This window comes from Pezoporus flaviventris, unplaced genomic scaffold (genome assembly GCF_033815535.1).
Source record: "Pezoporus flaviventris isolate CSIRO_AGI_PZ_B2104156 unplaced genomic scaffold, CSIRO_AGI_Pfla_v1 ptg000035l, whole genome shotgun sequence".
Taxonomy (NCBI): domain Eukaryota; kingdom Metazoa; phylum Chordata; class Aves; order Psittaciformes; family Psittacidae; genus Pezoporus; species Pezoporus flaviventris.
The window spans coordinates 13,326,072-13,341,151 of NW_026892583.1; the positions used below are offsets into that span (position 1 = coordinate 13,326,072).

General features: G+C 41.7%; 1 protein-coding gene across 2 annotated transcripts; it reads right to left on the bottom strand.

Annotated features, from left to right (window-relative positions):
* Positions 1-3,127: 3,127 nt before the first annotated feature.
* MED6 (mediator complex subunit 6) lies at positions 3,128-13,154 on the bottom strand. 2 transcript variants are annotated; one of them, XM_061462635.1, is made up of 8 exons: positions 13,007-13,154; positions 9,371-9,530; positions 8,282-8,373; positions 7,436-7,518; positions 6,640-6,748; positions 6,083-6,198; positions 5,302-5,329; positions 3,128-4,763 (listed from the first exon to the last, which is right to left on the bottom strand). In XM_061462635.1, the coding sequence occupies exons 1-8, from the start codon at positions 13,026-13,028 to the stop codon at positions 4,633-4,635; spliced, it is 741 nt and encodes a 246-aa protein (XP_061318619.1). In that variant the 5' UTR covers positions 13,029-13,154; the 3' UTR covers positions 3,128-4,632. The 2 variants fall into 2 exon arrangements, with proteins under 2 accessions (XP_061318619.1, XP_061318620.1); XM_061462636.1 differs by lacking the exon at positions 13,007-13,154 and adding an exon at positions 12,591-12,621.
* Positions 13,155-15,080: the final 1,926 nt, after the last annotated feature.

The following is a 15,080-nucleotide window of genomic DNA, read 5'->3' on the forward strand; positions in this document are numbered from 1 at the left end:
GCTCAGCTTCACACTCCTGGTCAAAGATGTTTGTGTTGAGCAAAGGGATTGTTTAATTAGACCACAGAGAGTAAAACCTGTTTTGATAGCTCAAAGTCTAGTTCTGGCTTTGCTCGCTTTTTTTATTAAAGGGTAATTTGTGAGTGGAAATCAGGAACAGACTGTTTCTCAAGCTCAAAAGAGTATTTGGACAATCTTACTGTCTGAAATGGAAAAGTACAGAAATACTAGTCTCCTAACTGGTTACTAGGACATAGAATTCCTTAGAACATTTTTCTTAGCATGTACGTTACTATAGCTACTGCTGCTATACACATCCACACCAAGTAGAAAGGTAGAACCAGGGAGGAATTAACTTCCACTGTCCTCAGTAACATAGAGGCTAACTAACAGCATGAAGGATGAACGTATAAAGCCTAGCACTGATGCAACAGCCATTTTTCCGTATCATGGCCTTTCTAAAAGTTAAGTGCTCGCAGAGCACTAGCAAGAGAGCTTACTGGTACATCTGCCACTTAGCTGCCATCCATGTTTTGGGGAGCAGCTCCATCATATCATAAGACAGTGATCTGGATTGTGGTAAAACACGATCTCCTGTGCGGTACAGCTCTGCACAGTTTTTTAGGCACATAGTGCTGGGATTCAACATAGCCACAGCTCTGTTACCTTTTGGGTATTCTCCACAACTTTCCTTTAAGCACTGAGACCATATCTGGGACGAGTCAAACCTGCTATGGCCCTTACCCTTCTCAGCTGCAGGAGGTGCAGCCTCTCACAACCCCATCTCCATCTCAGGGATCCTGCCTTTTGGCACCAGCTTCTGGGTGCTGACCATCAATCACCCTGGTACAGGCAGCAGCACTTAACATTGTAAACAGCCTGAGACAGGCACTGCCTCTTAGAAGGCCAAGCACTGAGAGAAGCAGTTGGCAGACCACTCACAACCCCCATCTGCTCCCTCCTGCCCCAGGGTTGTGAGCAGGCTGGTACCTTGAGCTGGACACATGGCAGACCTAACCAGAAGACGTGGAGGCTACCAACAGTTGACCAAAAGGGTTTCAGATGTTGTGAACTGGTACCTTGCTCATTCATTGCAAGCGTGGCCAGCGTGAGTAGTGGACACCTTGTAATACAGTACCTCAGATAAAACGAATGAAAACAGGATTATGCCTGATTCTATTAGTACCTTCCTAGATACTGATAATTGTGTATTTGAAATTTATTACTGCTTTACCTAAAATTGAACAAACTCACGACCTATGTAAGTCTTAGATTTGTTACTGGTTTTAATTTTAAAAGTACAGAAACAATTAGTTGTTTAATAATTGTCTGCTACTTTTCATGTATCAGTTTTTCATTCCAGAGCTCTGAACTACATCAAATTATGTCTTTTGAAGCAAGTATAACTATCATAGAAAAATCCTGTTGCATAATCTTTGTGTGCAGTGTCTGGAATGCTATTTTTAAATGCATACTTCTGCTGTATGCTCGTTCCTTAAGTTATAGGAAAGGCCCTACTAAATCACTCTGCCAACTTGCTAGAGACATGTCTTATCCCTCCTCCCCCCAAGGTTGCCTGCTACTTTCTCTTTTAATATGAACATAATTATATATAGTTAGGACTAGAGAGTACTCTGGTTTCATTGTCGAACTCATGTCAGGTTATTCTTGGAGGGGAAGCGTCAGCCTAAGTTTGTGACACTGCATTGAGCACTTTAACAAGCCCTTCAGCACTGAGGTTACATAAAAAGAGATAGACTGTTGTGTTCAGATTACCAGAGCCTTGCACTTTTGTACTCTGATAAGGTAAACATCAAAGAGGAGAGAGGGAAGGATTCCCATTAGATGGCAGCAGGGAAAAATGACTCACCTTACAGTCAAAAAGGTATCACAGCAATCCATAGATACTTCAACTGCAGAAACATCTAGCAGGGGTAACTGGCATTCTCACAATGCATCAGTGTTTTTCAGTCTTGTAGTCCCCTAAAACTTTCAGTGAAGGTGCAAGCTTCTATGGAATTTAATCCTACCAGCAAGAGGTTTACTTTTCTCACCTTATGTTTTTAGGAACTGGACACAAAACCCCAGCAGCCTTGTGAACTGCAGGCTGAAATCCACTGTCCTGGCAGAAAGAAATGAAGCCTTCTTATTGTTGGGAGATCAGTTATACATCATAAATAATGCCAGCGAGAAAATTTCTTCCATCACCCCTCCATCTATGATCCACATTAGGCTACAGAAGAACACTTGTCATGTAGGGGACTATTTCTTTGTTCTGTGCATGATTACAGGGCCAAAGCAACACTTCACCAAAAAATTCACCTTCCTCTCCAAGAAAACAAAACAAAACAACCCCAAACTGACTTGAATCTTGAATGCCTACTTAGCATTTGCTTTGACATTGAAAAACGTATCAAAAAAAAAAAGGAAAGAAGTGCATCACACTGGCTTTTTGCTCAAAAGCCATCTGTAGGTTCAGTGAAGGTACAATCTATTTGCGTAATACATCTTCACCATTTTTCTCACAGGGAACCTCCATGTCTCAAAATAAAGCTAATGTCTCCCCCTTTGCCTTGTCCCTCCCATTGCCTATACCCTCTAACTTTGCTCTGGCAAACAACATGTACTGACTGTCCAAACAGCATCCTACTCCTTTGCTAGGAAAAGGTTATAAAAATATAAAGTATGTGGGGAGAGCAGCAAAGAAGAACAGGCAGGAAAAACACACAGGCTGGTTAGACCTTACTCAGTGAAAACTTGAAGACAATGGTATTTCTGCTGTATATGAGACACCATTAGCTTTACACAGTGAATTGAGGTAGCCAGACTGCTGTTCTTCCGACAATCTGGCTGGACTTTTGCTTGTATGTGTATATATACACCTGTATACCTACCTGTTCATGTGTATACACATTTCTATGCACTTTCAGGCTCTCAGGAGAAGATTTATGTTAGAGTTCTAGGTAATTTTTAGCTCCTGCTACCCTGTGATTTAAGCCAAGAAAAGCCCTTTTGAAGTCTGAATTGTTACTACGTAAGAGCAAAAAGTAGAGACAGCTCTCCTGTGCAACCAAAACCAAATCTCCTTTATGCAAAGGAAAGTGACACACAGGACAAATTGCAGAACTGCTTACTTATTTCTCTTTTATCTGTAAGATTTACAAATACTGAAGGTCCTTTGAAGGACTTTGGACTTCAGAACTCAGGCTCCAAACCAAGAGACAGTATATAAATACCAGAGGCTTAGGATCTCACACACTGAAAAACATTACTGACTACAAGATAGCTGCTTAATAGCTTTTTGACAGTAAATTATTTTGAATTTAACAGTAATATCTGACGTCGCTTCAGTTAATAACAAAGTGCACTTAGCTGATAAAATTATTTGGACTATCTTGTTAGCAAGTAACAGAATAGAAGATATTTCAGTTCCTCATCCCCTCATATGGCAAACCTTCAGCACTGAAGGACACCTACTAACAAACTGACCATTGGTAACATCCCTTATGATTTTATCACTGTATTATTCTCTCAGGAAAAGATCATTCCCCAGAAGAGGCTTATCACATTCAAATGCATTGTTTCATGTATGGAAACCATTTTCTATCCTCTCAATAGCTTAGATGTTGGCACTTTAACTCAAATGGGATCAGACCAGAAGCCCATCCTCTTTGGTTTGTGTAGGCCACATGCTAAAACAGCAAAGTGTATAGCTGTCAGTGATGTTTCTCTTCAACTGCCCTACCTCCTCAGGTCTAAAAAGCAGATGACTAAATCACGGTGATCAGATGCAGTATGCACAGAGCAGATGCAGCAAGAAAGTGCTAGAAATACAGAGGAACAGACATAACATATATTCGAGTTACGCTGGAAAAAGAAATATAAACAATGTCACTGAATGTGCAACAGCAAGACATTTTAGCCTGGTTTAAGTCATCATAAATATCTCTCACAGACTACTAGCTTTTACAATAAAAGACCAGCTTAGCTATTAAGTAAAAGGAGTGGCCAGGAACATTTAGAGACTGAGGGCAGTCTGACATCAAATTACATGGATTTGAGCCTCCAGTTATCAAATCTTTTACCTGTATTCCAAGCACACTAAAGGCACAGCAATTTATAGCAGGCAGCCTAAATCCTCTAGTTGAACTTTTTTCCCCTCAGAATAGCACAGAATATATTCCAAAATCTAAGCGAAAGAAAGCTGCTAGCACATATGGCACGTTCGTTACGAACAAAGTAAGCATTTAAGAAAGGCATTCCAGCAACCAGCATTTTTATTTGCCAAGAATTCTTTTTTTAATATATATAAAAGTTTTTTTTACACAGGAAACCAAGACACAAGCGATGCAAGAGCCTGTGAAGATTTCAGGAAGCTGCAAAACATGTCTGTGTAAAAACCATTCTCAGAAGCCAACATTCAAAATCAGATGAAGAGACTGAAAACACCTTCTTTGAGGCATCTCACAACCTGACATTAACATCTGAGTGGCAGGGTTCTATAGAAAAAGATGTTACAGGGACTTCAGGCCCTGAATCATCAGTCTCAGTGGAGGGCTTAAATATAAAGAAAGGGGAGCAAGAATATCCTGTTTTCCAGGTACCAATCCAGACGTGCAACAACTTCTGCCTTCACTGGAGTCTCATCCGTTTTTCCGGTGGTCCTTTAGCACCAGCACTCTGCTGAGCATTCTTTACAGTCTCTTTTTCCTCTTGCTTGACAGCTTCAGGGGCTGGTTCTGGTTCCTTCTTGATTTGATCCACTTAAGAAGTAACAGCAAAAGAAAGTTAAACCTTCAATTTTTATTCCCAAAACACGACTCGGAGTACTTTGAAAATACAGTTGATGTCAAAGAGCCAAAATTAATTTCAAAGGTTTAAGAATAACCAAAGATTAAATTCATACCAATACTGGTAAAAAGGCAGAACAGACTGAAGAGATACAGTTCATTGTTTTCCTGTTTTGAGGTTGCTTATGATCAACTCAAAGCCTTCACATGCTTTCTTGAGCTTATAGCACCATTCAAAAATCACTAAGATGCTGGATTGACTAAACTGTTCCCTTATTTTCTCTCCTTCTGCTTTCAAAGACCATTTCCTGCATTTGGACCTTCAGGCAATACAGTTTTACAGACAGAAAGGGCAAGAGTTGAACATACATTTTTCTCAATGAAAATTTTCAGTTTAGGAATGCCAGAATTCCTAAGCAGCTCAGCAGCAGCAAGGAGCTTATATGGCAACTGGAAGACATTGCTATATAGAGCCTATTTTTTAAGTCTTGTGAGAATATTAGAGTTTTACCTGGGATAGGCTTTTCTCCAAGTTTTTGCTGTGGGGGAGGAAGAAAAAATAAAACAACACATTAGCCGGACCAAGGCAATAGTTCTTAAACCTGCCTACTATTCATTTAGGAACGTATACCAAGCAAATACACTCTTATACATAACAGTTGATGGTAGAATGAATCACTAAATACACTTTAAACAAAATCCAATTAACATTTTATAACATCCAGTTTCTGCTGACAACTGAAAAGCACTAAAGCAAAAATTACACAGCCAGTCTTTCCCACATCTGAGGAGTAAACAGTTTTGTGAGTTGCTGTAAACATCATTTGTTCTTCCCAAGCAGAAGACCTGGTGGAACAAACGTCTACTAGAGATGATCAGAGGTAATTACAACTTCACAGAATGCCAAGAATTTCCACACTAATTAATAAGCCTCAAAAACAATAGAGTAGCTAAAACAAAATAGCTGTGGTGGCTTGATTTAGCTCACAAAGCAGGAAACTGGAAGCAGGAGCAAAACCCCATAGCTGACAAGAACAGACCCTCTGTGATTAGGTAAGGAATTTGTGTAAGAAAATTCACCCTCACAGTTTTGCCAAGGTCTTAAATGACTCCTGCAATTACAAAGGGGAATCCTACGCTCCAGTCAGAGCCTTACATTTCAAATTTATTATCTAACCCATGCTACCATTGCAGAAAGCACACAGAATTCCCATTCAGTTTCAGCTGTTAAAGTGCTTCTGACTGCCTTACATTCTAAGTTACAGAAATACTATGGCTTGTAAGCATCATACCTGAACAAATTTGGGTGGAAACTTTTGTCTTAGGTCTAAAAGCAAAGCATCTACCCGTTGCCTTTGGAAAATAGAACTTGGTTCTTCTTTCTTCTTGGCTTTTGGTTTAGCTTTCTCTACAAGTCACAGAAATGTAGGAGAAAGCTGTATTAGAAGTTCTGTCCACTTTGTTGTATGACAAGCTGGTATTCATCCCTCCTCTAAAGTTCACCTATGTCTTCCCTTTGACATCAGTTTTTTTTTTTTTTGTGGAAGACACATTAAGGACAATTCTTACTTCCTAATAAACTGGTCTGGCTTCTGAAGATGTACTCTGGTCTCCAGTGGATTGAAGATTTCCCCACTTTGTTGACACACAGCTCACAATTTTCATCTCCCACCCATGCCTCAATGTCCATCCCCACCAGCACAGAAGAGCAAGATTCCTGACAGGGAGCACTAACTTACCCATCAGACAGACACTTAACCTTATCTCTACACCATCACTTTGCATTGCCTCAAGGTTTTCTACATTACCTTCCCCCACCAAAGTACACAGGAACAACTAGGATTCATACCTCGTTCTTCTTGGTCTTTGAAATGCCACCAGTAGCCCTTGGATGGGTGATAGCGGCAGTAGGACATGGCTTCTTCAAAAGCAGACTGAATTCCATGCACTGCAGTGAGCTTTCAGAACAAGAACATAAGGAAGTGTTCAGAGTTCAAGGAAAAAATACAGTATAAAACTTTGAAAAAACGGATTTTAAAATTAGTATTCTGTATTTATTTTTGTTCTGGGAAGGGAACTTGGGACATTTGGACCAAGAATGTAGTCTCTTCAATAGGCTCTTACAAGACATTTTCTGAAGTGCTTTTCTAAACTGACAAAAGCAGTTGCTTACTAGAACAAGGAAAAAAACAAAACAAACACAAGTGCCCAATTCAAACAGAAATACCACATCAACTTAAAAACATAAGCCTCACTTAAAGAGAAGTATTACCTTCCCTTAACAGTGACATTCCAAAGCAAGCTTCACTATGTATTTAATTACTATTTCACATGCATTTGTGATGTAATTTTTCTTTTGATTATTCAAACCTTATGCTGGTCTGCTAATTGTGTAGCTTCAGTTAATTCTGATCCTTCATCCTTAAACAGCATATCCTAATTTCTGGACCATACTGCACGCTTGCAAGATCTTCCATTTCCAGGTGGGATGTACACCATATTCACTGGTGGTGTTGTTTTATGTTACTGTGTACTACACAAGATCTTTCCTCAAAACAGCAAAGGAAGGATTTAAACAGCCTGAGGAACACCCAGAAGTAAAAGCAGGTACAAACCAGTGTCCATCAAATGGACGAAACACTTACAACTCTGGAGTTAATGACAGACCCTAAGTCAGGTGCCTGATAAATCACTCCAGCAATAATATAGTAGTCGGCCAGTGGAATAACTGTGGGGAGGAAGAAATAAAAAAAAAAAAAGAAGAGACAGGATCAGTTTAAAAGCTGTGGCTGAAGACAAGGTATTTGTTGCTGAATTTCAGTTTTAACAGCAGAAATCACAATATTCATGACCAAATTTTCTATTCTTAACCTTTTCCTTCAAGGTGTTTTATTTGTACCTTAGCCACAGACTGAGAAGGGGGGAAAAAACCCTCTTCTACTGTAAGAACCTACTTAGCAGTATAGCCAACCCACAGCTAAAGTTGGAAATAGTGCAGAACAAGAAAGTGATATGACACACAAGGAAGCATGAATGATCCCTCTCCCAACCTAATGATACTATGTTTTGAAGAATCATAAATGACATACTAGCCACTGCAGATGATTAGCTAAAACTGAACTAAGCTCATCAGCCCCACGCAAAGATATAGTTAGCCTTATAGTCAAATAATTAAAATGAAAGCTTTTGCACAGCCTAACAGATAAATACGATATGGTGTGAATGCTATTATCCATTTTCCATGGCAAAACATACCACAGAGCTGCAATTTCTCATTGCACTCTTCATATTTCACCACAAGGTGGCAATCTCTGCTATAAGCGCACTAGAGGTCACTCTGCTAGACAGAAGTATCTCCACTCCACCAGAAATCCTCATACCCTTTTATTCAGATTTAAGATAGAGATAGCAGTGGTTAAACACCAATAAGGAACAGACAAAAGCAACTAACTGATCAGCCTTCTCAACGGTGACCAGAATTGTGACCTTACCTTGTGTAGGAGACTGCCTTTGCTGCTTTCGGATAATGAAGAGAATGGGCTCTTGAGCATGAAGAAGGATGTACTCCACTCCAATCATCTGGCTGAAAAAGAAGCAACCAGAATAACTATCTTCCTCAAAGCAAAATCTGTAGAATGTGAAGAGCTACCAAAGGGCCTGGCGGTAAACGGATGAAGTTCTGATGCTCTAGAAGCAATTCTATATAATGTGCAGTGAATAAAGGGATAGAATTTTCTGAGGTAGCTATCAAAACGTAGCTGCAAATACAAAAAGAGTCAGTACAACTTAACACAGTATCTAAGTAGAACATGTTAACAAATAAATAGCAAGAAAGATAACAATCTTGTCATCACAAAGATGTCATTTAAACACAAAGGACCGGCATATGATGTGAACATGTGTGTCTGAAGTGTAAACCCTTCTACAACCACATATGAGCATAAATGACTTTACCAATGAACTTTTAGCTCAGTTTGCACACTCCCCATCATACTGTGGAGTCTTTACATAGTTCTCAAACATCTCACTTGTGCTTAGTGTAGCAGATGGGGAACTGCAAAGAAAGTTAACTTGTGCATGCTGTAATCTCATTACACAACCATCTGTGATCAGTTTACTTACAACAATCACTACTTTTGTTATCCATACTAAAAAGCTAGCTCTTTGAAGGAAATTAAGTATGGCACATAGCCAGCAGGATACAGAAACACAAACTGTTTCTGAATTCAAAGTATCCCCTAATAGAAACCCTATTCACCGTAGAAAAACATTTAACTCTATTAATGCTACTCAGGTTCTGTTGAGCTGGAAGGATGAGAGAAGACAGCAAACATCTAAAAGGCGATTTACTGGAATCTCAGAACATGCATAAATTGCTTCATGATGAACACCTCCTTTAAATGGCATATGAGGAAGTAGAAGACATCTAAATACAAAAAAAGCTGGGCTCCCTAGCAAGTGGTAGGACTAAAAAGCACAGAACAGAAGAGGTTCCCAGCATGCTTCCATTCAATCATCAAAGTCTCTGGATGGAGGGACAAAGGATGCTGTACAGGAAGCAGTTCTAAATGACAACTTACTTCAAATGTTCTAAGGTCATCCGCTGCATTTTGACAACTTCATTGTTACATGTTCGGTCATAGAATGGGTTACTTCGCTCTGAGAAATAGTCCAAAACACTCCCATTGTTTAATATTGGAATCCAGGAGCTGTCAACCCAGGAAATTCCCAAGAGATTATCTGAGAAGAGAAACATACACTGAGTACCAAAGCAGCCAGAAGCACTGCAAATACGTCCAGGAGTATATTGCTACCAGTTATTGATTACAGCAGGGGAAGGAAGTGCAACACTGCCTCACACAAACCAGTTCTAATCAAAAATGTGTTTCAGAGAGCTCAAATAATAACTGATATTCTTTAACCTTCTGCAGATCTGCTGTAGATACACAACAGAAATACAGTCTTTTCTTAATTACTGCACCTTTCTTTCTTTCTTTCTTTCCAGAACCAGCTGGGGGGGGTAGGGTGAGCCTACCCTCCTAATGTGACCAACCTCAGCCTGGTCATATTTAGAACAATTTATTTCTGAGAAAAAATAGTTCCAAAGCTGCAAAAAACAATGCTACAAAATAAGTAAAACACTGCAGAGATCTACTAATTAAACAAAGAGTTTTCTTTTGCTAAAGTAAATGAGCAAACTACTGAGTGAAGCAAAACAGTGGCACTGGTAACATTTCTAAGGTGTTCTGTTATTAAAACATATATCACTATGATATGACAGCAGCTGATACTGTTACGTTTCAAAGATGCTATTTTTTTATGTAGGTGAAGTCTATAATAAACAAAAAAAAACCAAAACAGCAGACAAAGATGCTATCTCTGGGCAGATGTTTCCCAGTAATCTTGAACAAGAGATTTATTCCTGACTACAATTAATCTGCCAAATTGCCTGCAGCTAATTACTTATTCCATAACTCAGTGGTATTATAGAAATCTAATTACAGAGTAAAAACAATTGCATAAAAAAGCAAGCTTTTTGAATGAAACATATTCTGTAAAGGTCAAATCATTATACGCTAGTTCAGTTCCTACAGATTTGGGGACATGTGAATTAAAATCCCTGGATTTTACTATCATACTGCAGCAAAATCATGTTCCAGACCAAAGAAACCAGCAATGGGTTCCACAGTCAACAATCTACTAACATTGAAGATCCACAAATCATCTTGAAAAGCACTCTGAAATTCAACCATTTTCAATTGCTGCAGCAGTAAACAAGAATTTCCAAGACACAAGAAAGCAGGAAACAAAGGCTTAGAATTAAAAACGTAACTGGTGAGAAGTGATTAATGACTGAACTGAAATTCCCCTCTTTCAGGAACACATTATATGATCAAGCATTATACACGTACCCAGAACTCCCACTTAGCATTTCATTGTGAATATGTTTTTACTTCTGTGACAACTCAGCATGCTCGAGGATGACTGGATCAGTTCCAAAAATGCCAGCTCATACACTATTAGTAGCTTCTCTGAGGAACAGTTAATAAAGTAACACTATCTGCCTAGCAAAAGGAAAATGCAGTGCAAATAGTCACACATGGATCATTTTTGCCTTGTTAACCTCAGCATTGCCAGCATCTTTCACAGAACAAAAATCTAGAGCCATTCATGTTATGTCACATACACTATTGTCTCTCCTCACTATAAAAAAGGAAATCTCAGAATCACAGCACTGAGATTCACTATTAAGTACATAGATTGTGCTAGTGCTGATTATCCTAAATGCTTTTCAGGACCATAAGAAAAGCTTTCCTTCCAAACAAACCCCACAATCTGAAGTGCTTGCATTCTTGCCACAATAAATGTTCACACTGCATTTCAAATACAAACTTTTCTTGCCTGTGTGTTTAACAATGACTGCATTTCTCAAGAGGGATGTCAGACAGGCTTTATTGTTTTTATTTTATTATTGCTATAATGCTGCATATAAATTGTTAAGTGTATTATAAAAAAGAATATAAAGCTGGGCTCAAAGGCTCAATTATCCATAGCTACTTAGTGCCAGTATCTATAATTGCTTTATAACAAGTAAGATTGTTCTCTTACACTATTCTTGGAAAAAAGGGGAGGAAGAACAAAACCAAACCTGAATCTGACACTCCTTCCCACCAAGAAGGGAGTACTTCTCTTTACTTTGGGTATAAGAAAGAATGGATGGTGTTCCTGCATCAGAGATGCGAAAGTGCTTGTGACAATACTGCCAATCTGTCATGAACATCAAGAAAATCTGGGAGATGATCCAGCAAACCATGGTGAAAAAAAAAAAGAGGAGAGCAATTCACACAATGTCCTGTGCCTGGCCTTGCCAGATAGATAGCCCAACATGAGGCTTTGATAGACTGAGAGGAACAGTAAAATAGTTTTATAGCTTAAGAATGTAAATATGCCTCAAAATCTACTTAATATATTGAACCATATTAGATAATTAAAAAAAAAAAACAAGCAAACAAAAACCACAAAACTTTGAGGGAGCTTTAATTATCTGGATTAAGACAGAAGGTTCTCACAGCAGCTAATAACTTAGTACAGCACTCCTCCATCAACTGTCCTTGCTGTATCTCAAACAAGGCAGTCAGAAAAGCAAACAGGACTGTAAGACTTTGAAGAAAAAGGGAGAAATCTCTATGACATGATCAAAATTAAACCCTCACAAGATTCCCTACATACCTGCTCTTGGCCATTCCCTGACACTCCACGACAAGAGAGTCTCAGTATGATCCCATTCAGACACCCTTTCAGAGAACAACAATTTCCTTTGCCATGCCCTCTCAACCCCCTTTTTCACCCACAAAGTTCAAACTCTTCACAGTAATTTAAGCTGTATTTTGTTACAGCATAAACCTTCTTTAATACTTCATTGAAGTACCACCCCTTCTTCAAAACATCCCATTAATATCCCTGAATTCTTACCCAAACCTTTCTTGTTTTCAGTTACTTCAGCCTTCTTTCTGACTTAACTAACACCCGCCCTGGCTCATCCCATCCACCCGAAACCCAGTTAAAATCACCAGCCTAACTCACTGCTTTGGTCCTGTCCAGGTCCCCACACATGACAGTGTTTCCCACTTCCCTTCACACTCCAGAACTAAACTCTTTTTTGGCAGATCACTCATGTCACCTCCTCATTCCACCTGAAAAGGAAGCTTCGTAGCAGAAGGGATGCTTGTTTTCACACACATCCCCTCCCAGCCCATGACAAAACTGCTTTTTGGACAGGTTTTGATCCCAGTCCCTTACCGGGATACAGATACATTCCCAACGCTACTAAACCCCTTGTGCGGAGCTTCCAAAGACATACAACTCAGTAGCTCCGCTGCCCTACAGAGCACTAATAAAGGCAGCAGCTCTGTTATCCTCACACCTCTGGCCACATCGCACCGTCCCGTAACTGGGAGGCTCGTGGGAGCGAACGCCGATAGCACAGCAAGCTCCAACCACCTCAGGGCAGCCAGGCCCGCCCGCTCTGCCCGCGGAGGGAGCACACCCCTTCGCGGCGGAGAGCAGCCCCGGCCGCCGGGCAGGGCGCACGGCTCGACATGGAGGTGCCGGAGCAGGTGATGCCCGGCCAGCAAGCAGCGCCGCGTCCCGGGAGCCACTAGCACCCGCGCACGACACGACACGACACGACACGACACGGCACGGCACAGCCCTACCTCGGATGTCCACAGCCGCCATGACCGCGCCACTCACTTCCGCCCGGCACCGGGCACTGGGAGCAGGTGAGGATGGGGAGAGGGGTAGAGCGGCGCCGGCAACAGAGACGGGAGGCTAGAGCGGCACCACACCCGGCGGGGCGGGGCGGGGCGAGGGCGGGGCCTCCGGCAGCTGGGTGGGCCAGCCGGCGTGAAGGCGGGGATAGGGAGGGGAATGGTCATAGGAATCGAATGGGACGGGATTGAGTGGAATGGGGATAGAGAAGGACAGGACGGGAAGGGATGGGGTGGGATGGGGTGAGGATGGAGTGGGATGGGTAGGGATGGGATGGGATGGGATGAGACGAGACGAGACGAGACGGGATGGGGATGAGGATGGGTTAGAATTGGGTGGGGTGGGGATGGAGTGGGACTGGACTGGACTGCACTGGATGGGATGGGATGGGTCGGGGATGAGGATGGGACAGGATTGGGTAGCGTGGGGACGGAGTGGGATGGGGCGGGATGGGATGGGGCAGGACAGGATGGGAGGGGGATGAGGATGGGATGGAATTGGGTGGGGTGGGGATGGAGTGAGACGGGATGGGATAGGATGGGGTGGGGTGCGGATGGTGTGAGATGGGACGGGATGGGATGGGTTGGGAAGAGATAGGATGGGACGGGACAGGGATGGGTTTGGGTGGGGTGGGGATGGAGCAAGATGGGATGGGATGGATCAGGACAGGATGGGATGGGATGGAACTGGGATGGGATTGGGTGGGGTGGGGATGGAGTGAGATGGGGTGGGATGGGATGGGACGGGATGGGTTGGGATGGATCATGATGGGATGGTGGGTTGGGATGAGGATGGAATGGGATTGGTTGGGGTGGGGATGGAATACGATGGGATGGGATGGGATAGGTTGGGATGGGATGGCATGAGGATGGGATGGGATTGAGGGGAATGGGGAGGGAATGGGATGGGATTGGGTGGGATGAGGATGGAGATGGGGATGGGATGGGATTGGAAAACATCCCTTGTCCCTGCTCACAGTTACTGGGCAGGGAAACATAAGCATGCAGCGAAGGGTTGTGCTGCCCCAGCCTCCCACTACAAGTGCAAGGTGACCTGCTCCTCACCCATGGGTGTTGCATAACCAGAACGATGGCATTAGTGATGAAAACTGAATGCATTTTTAATGCTAATTCTGAGCTGTCTGTTCAAAAACAGAGGTGCAGGTGTTCCACAATCATCCTCAACTGACCATGGCTCTCTGGCAATTGCCAGTCACTTTCATAATGAAAATGACATGGGCTGCAGGTTCCCGCTGAGCATCACACCCATCTTGGTTGCATTGGCTGGGGTAGCCCTGATTTATATTGCCATGTGGGAATAACATGGGATGTTTGAGGTCATACAATCAGAACACTGCATGGATCCTATCCTGAGGTTTGGTCCTTGGAATTTTGACTCTTTAGTGGTATCATTGGTCATTTATAGCATGAAGAACAACATTCATACACTGAGGATTAATGAGCTTTTTATCTAGACTGACAACCACAATCTACTCATCTACTGTACAGAGCACCCAATGGCCCCCTGTCCCGACAGCAGAACTCTGTGCATCCTCCTCACCTGAGCCTTTGGAGAGGGTTACAGAAAGTGACAAGAGCTTTGGAAGGTTACAGAAAGTGACAAGATCAAGGAGTTAAGGCAGAATAATGCTGCATTGGAGGACTGAAGTCTATTCTTGCCAGTGATATAGTCATACATTATATTAAGTATTTTTCAACCTAACATTTCACAGTTGTCTGGTAATTTCAGTTCCTCATTTGCTGGAGACTGACACAGTGATCCAATTTATAGATATGCTAAGCCCTTGGTGCAAAGTGGTCATTCTTTGTGTTTTATAACTCTGCACTCTGAGAAGTCAAGTTCTTTGAAATCTCTCTCAGTTTAAGCACCTAAAATAAGATTTTTGTTATCGCTGTGCCTCAAGACTGCATCTCTAAAAGGAGGATGATAACAGGTTCCTTAGCTCTCAGTGGCTTATGAAAATAAATATTATAATCTCTGCAAAATATGATGCTGGGG

Bases quoted from the DNA above. Each gene is read 5' to 3' on its own strand.
- MED6 (XM_061462635.1), bottom strand. From the start codon at position 13,028: ATGGCGGCTGTGGACATCCGAG. The intron at 6,749-7,435 runs GTAAGTGTTTCG...TTGTTCTGAAAG, and splicing joins CTGTCATTAACTCCAGAGTT to CTCACTGCAGTGCATGGAAT. The intron at 4,764-5,301 runs GTAAAACTCTAA...TTACTTCTTAAG, and splicing joins TGGAGAAAAGCCTATCCCAG to TGGATCAAATCAAGAAGGAA.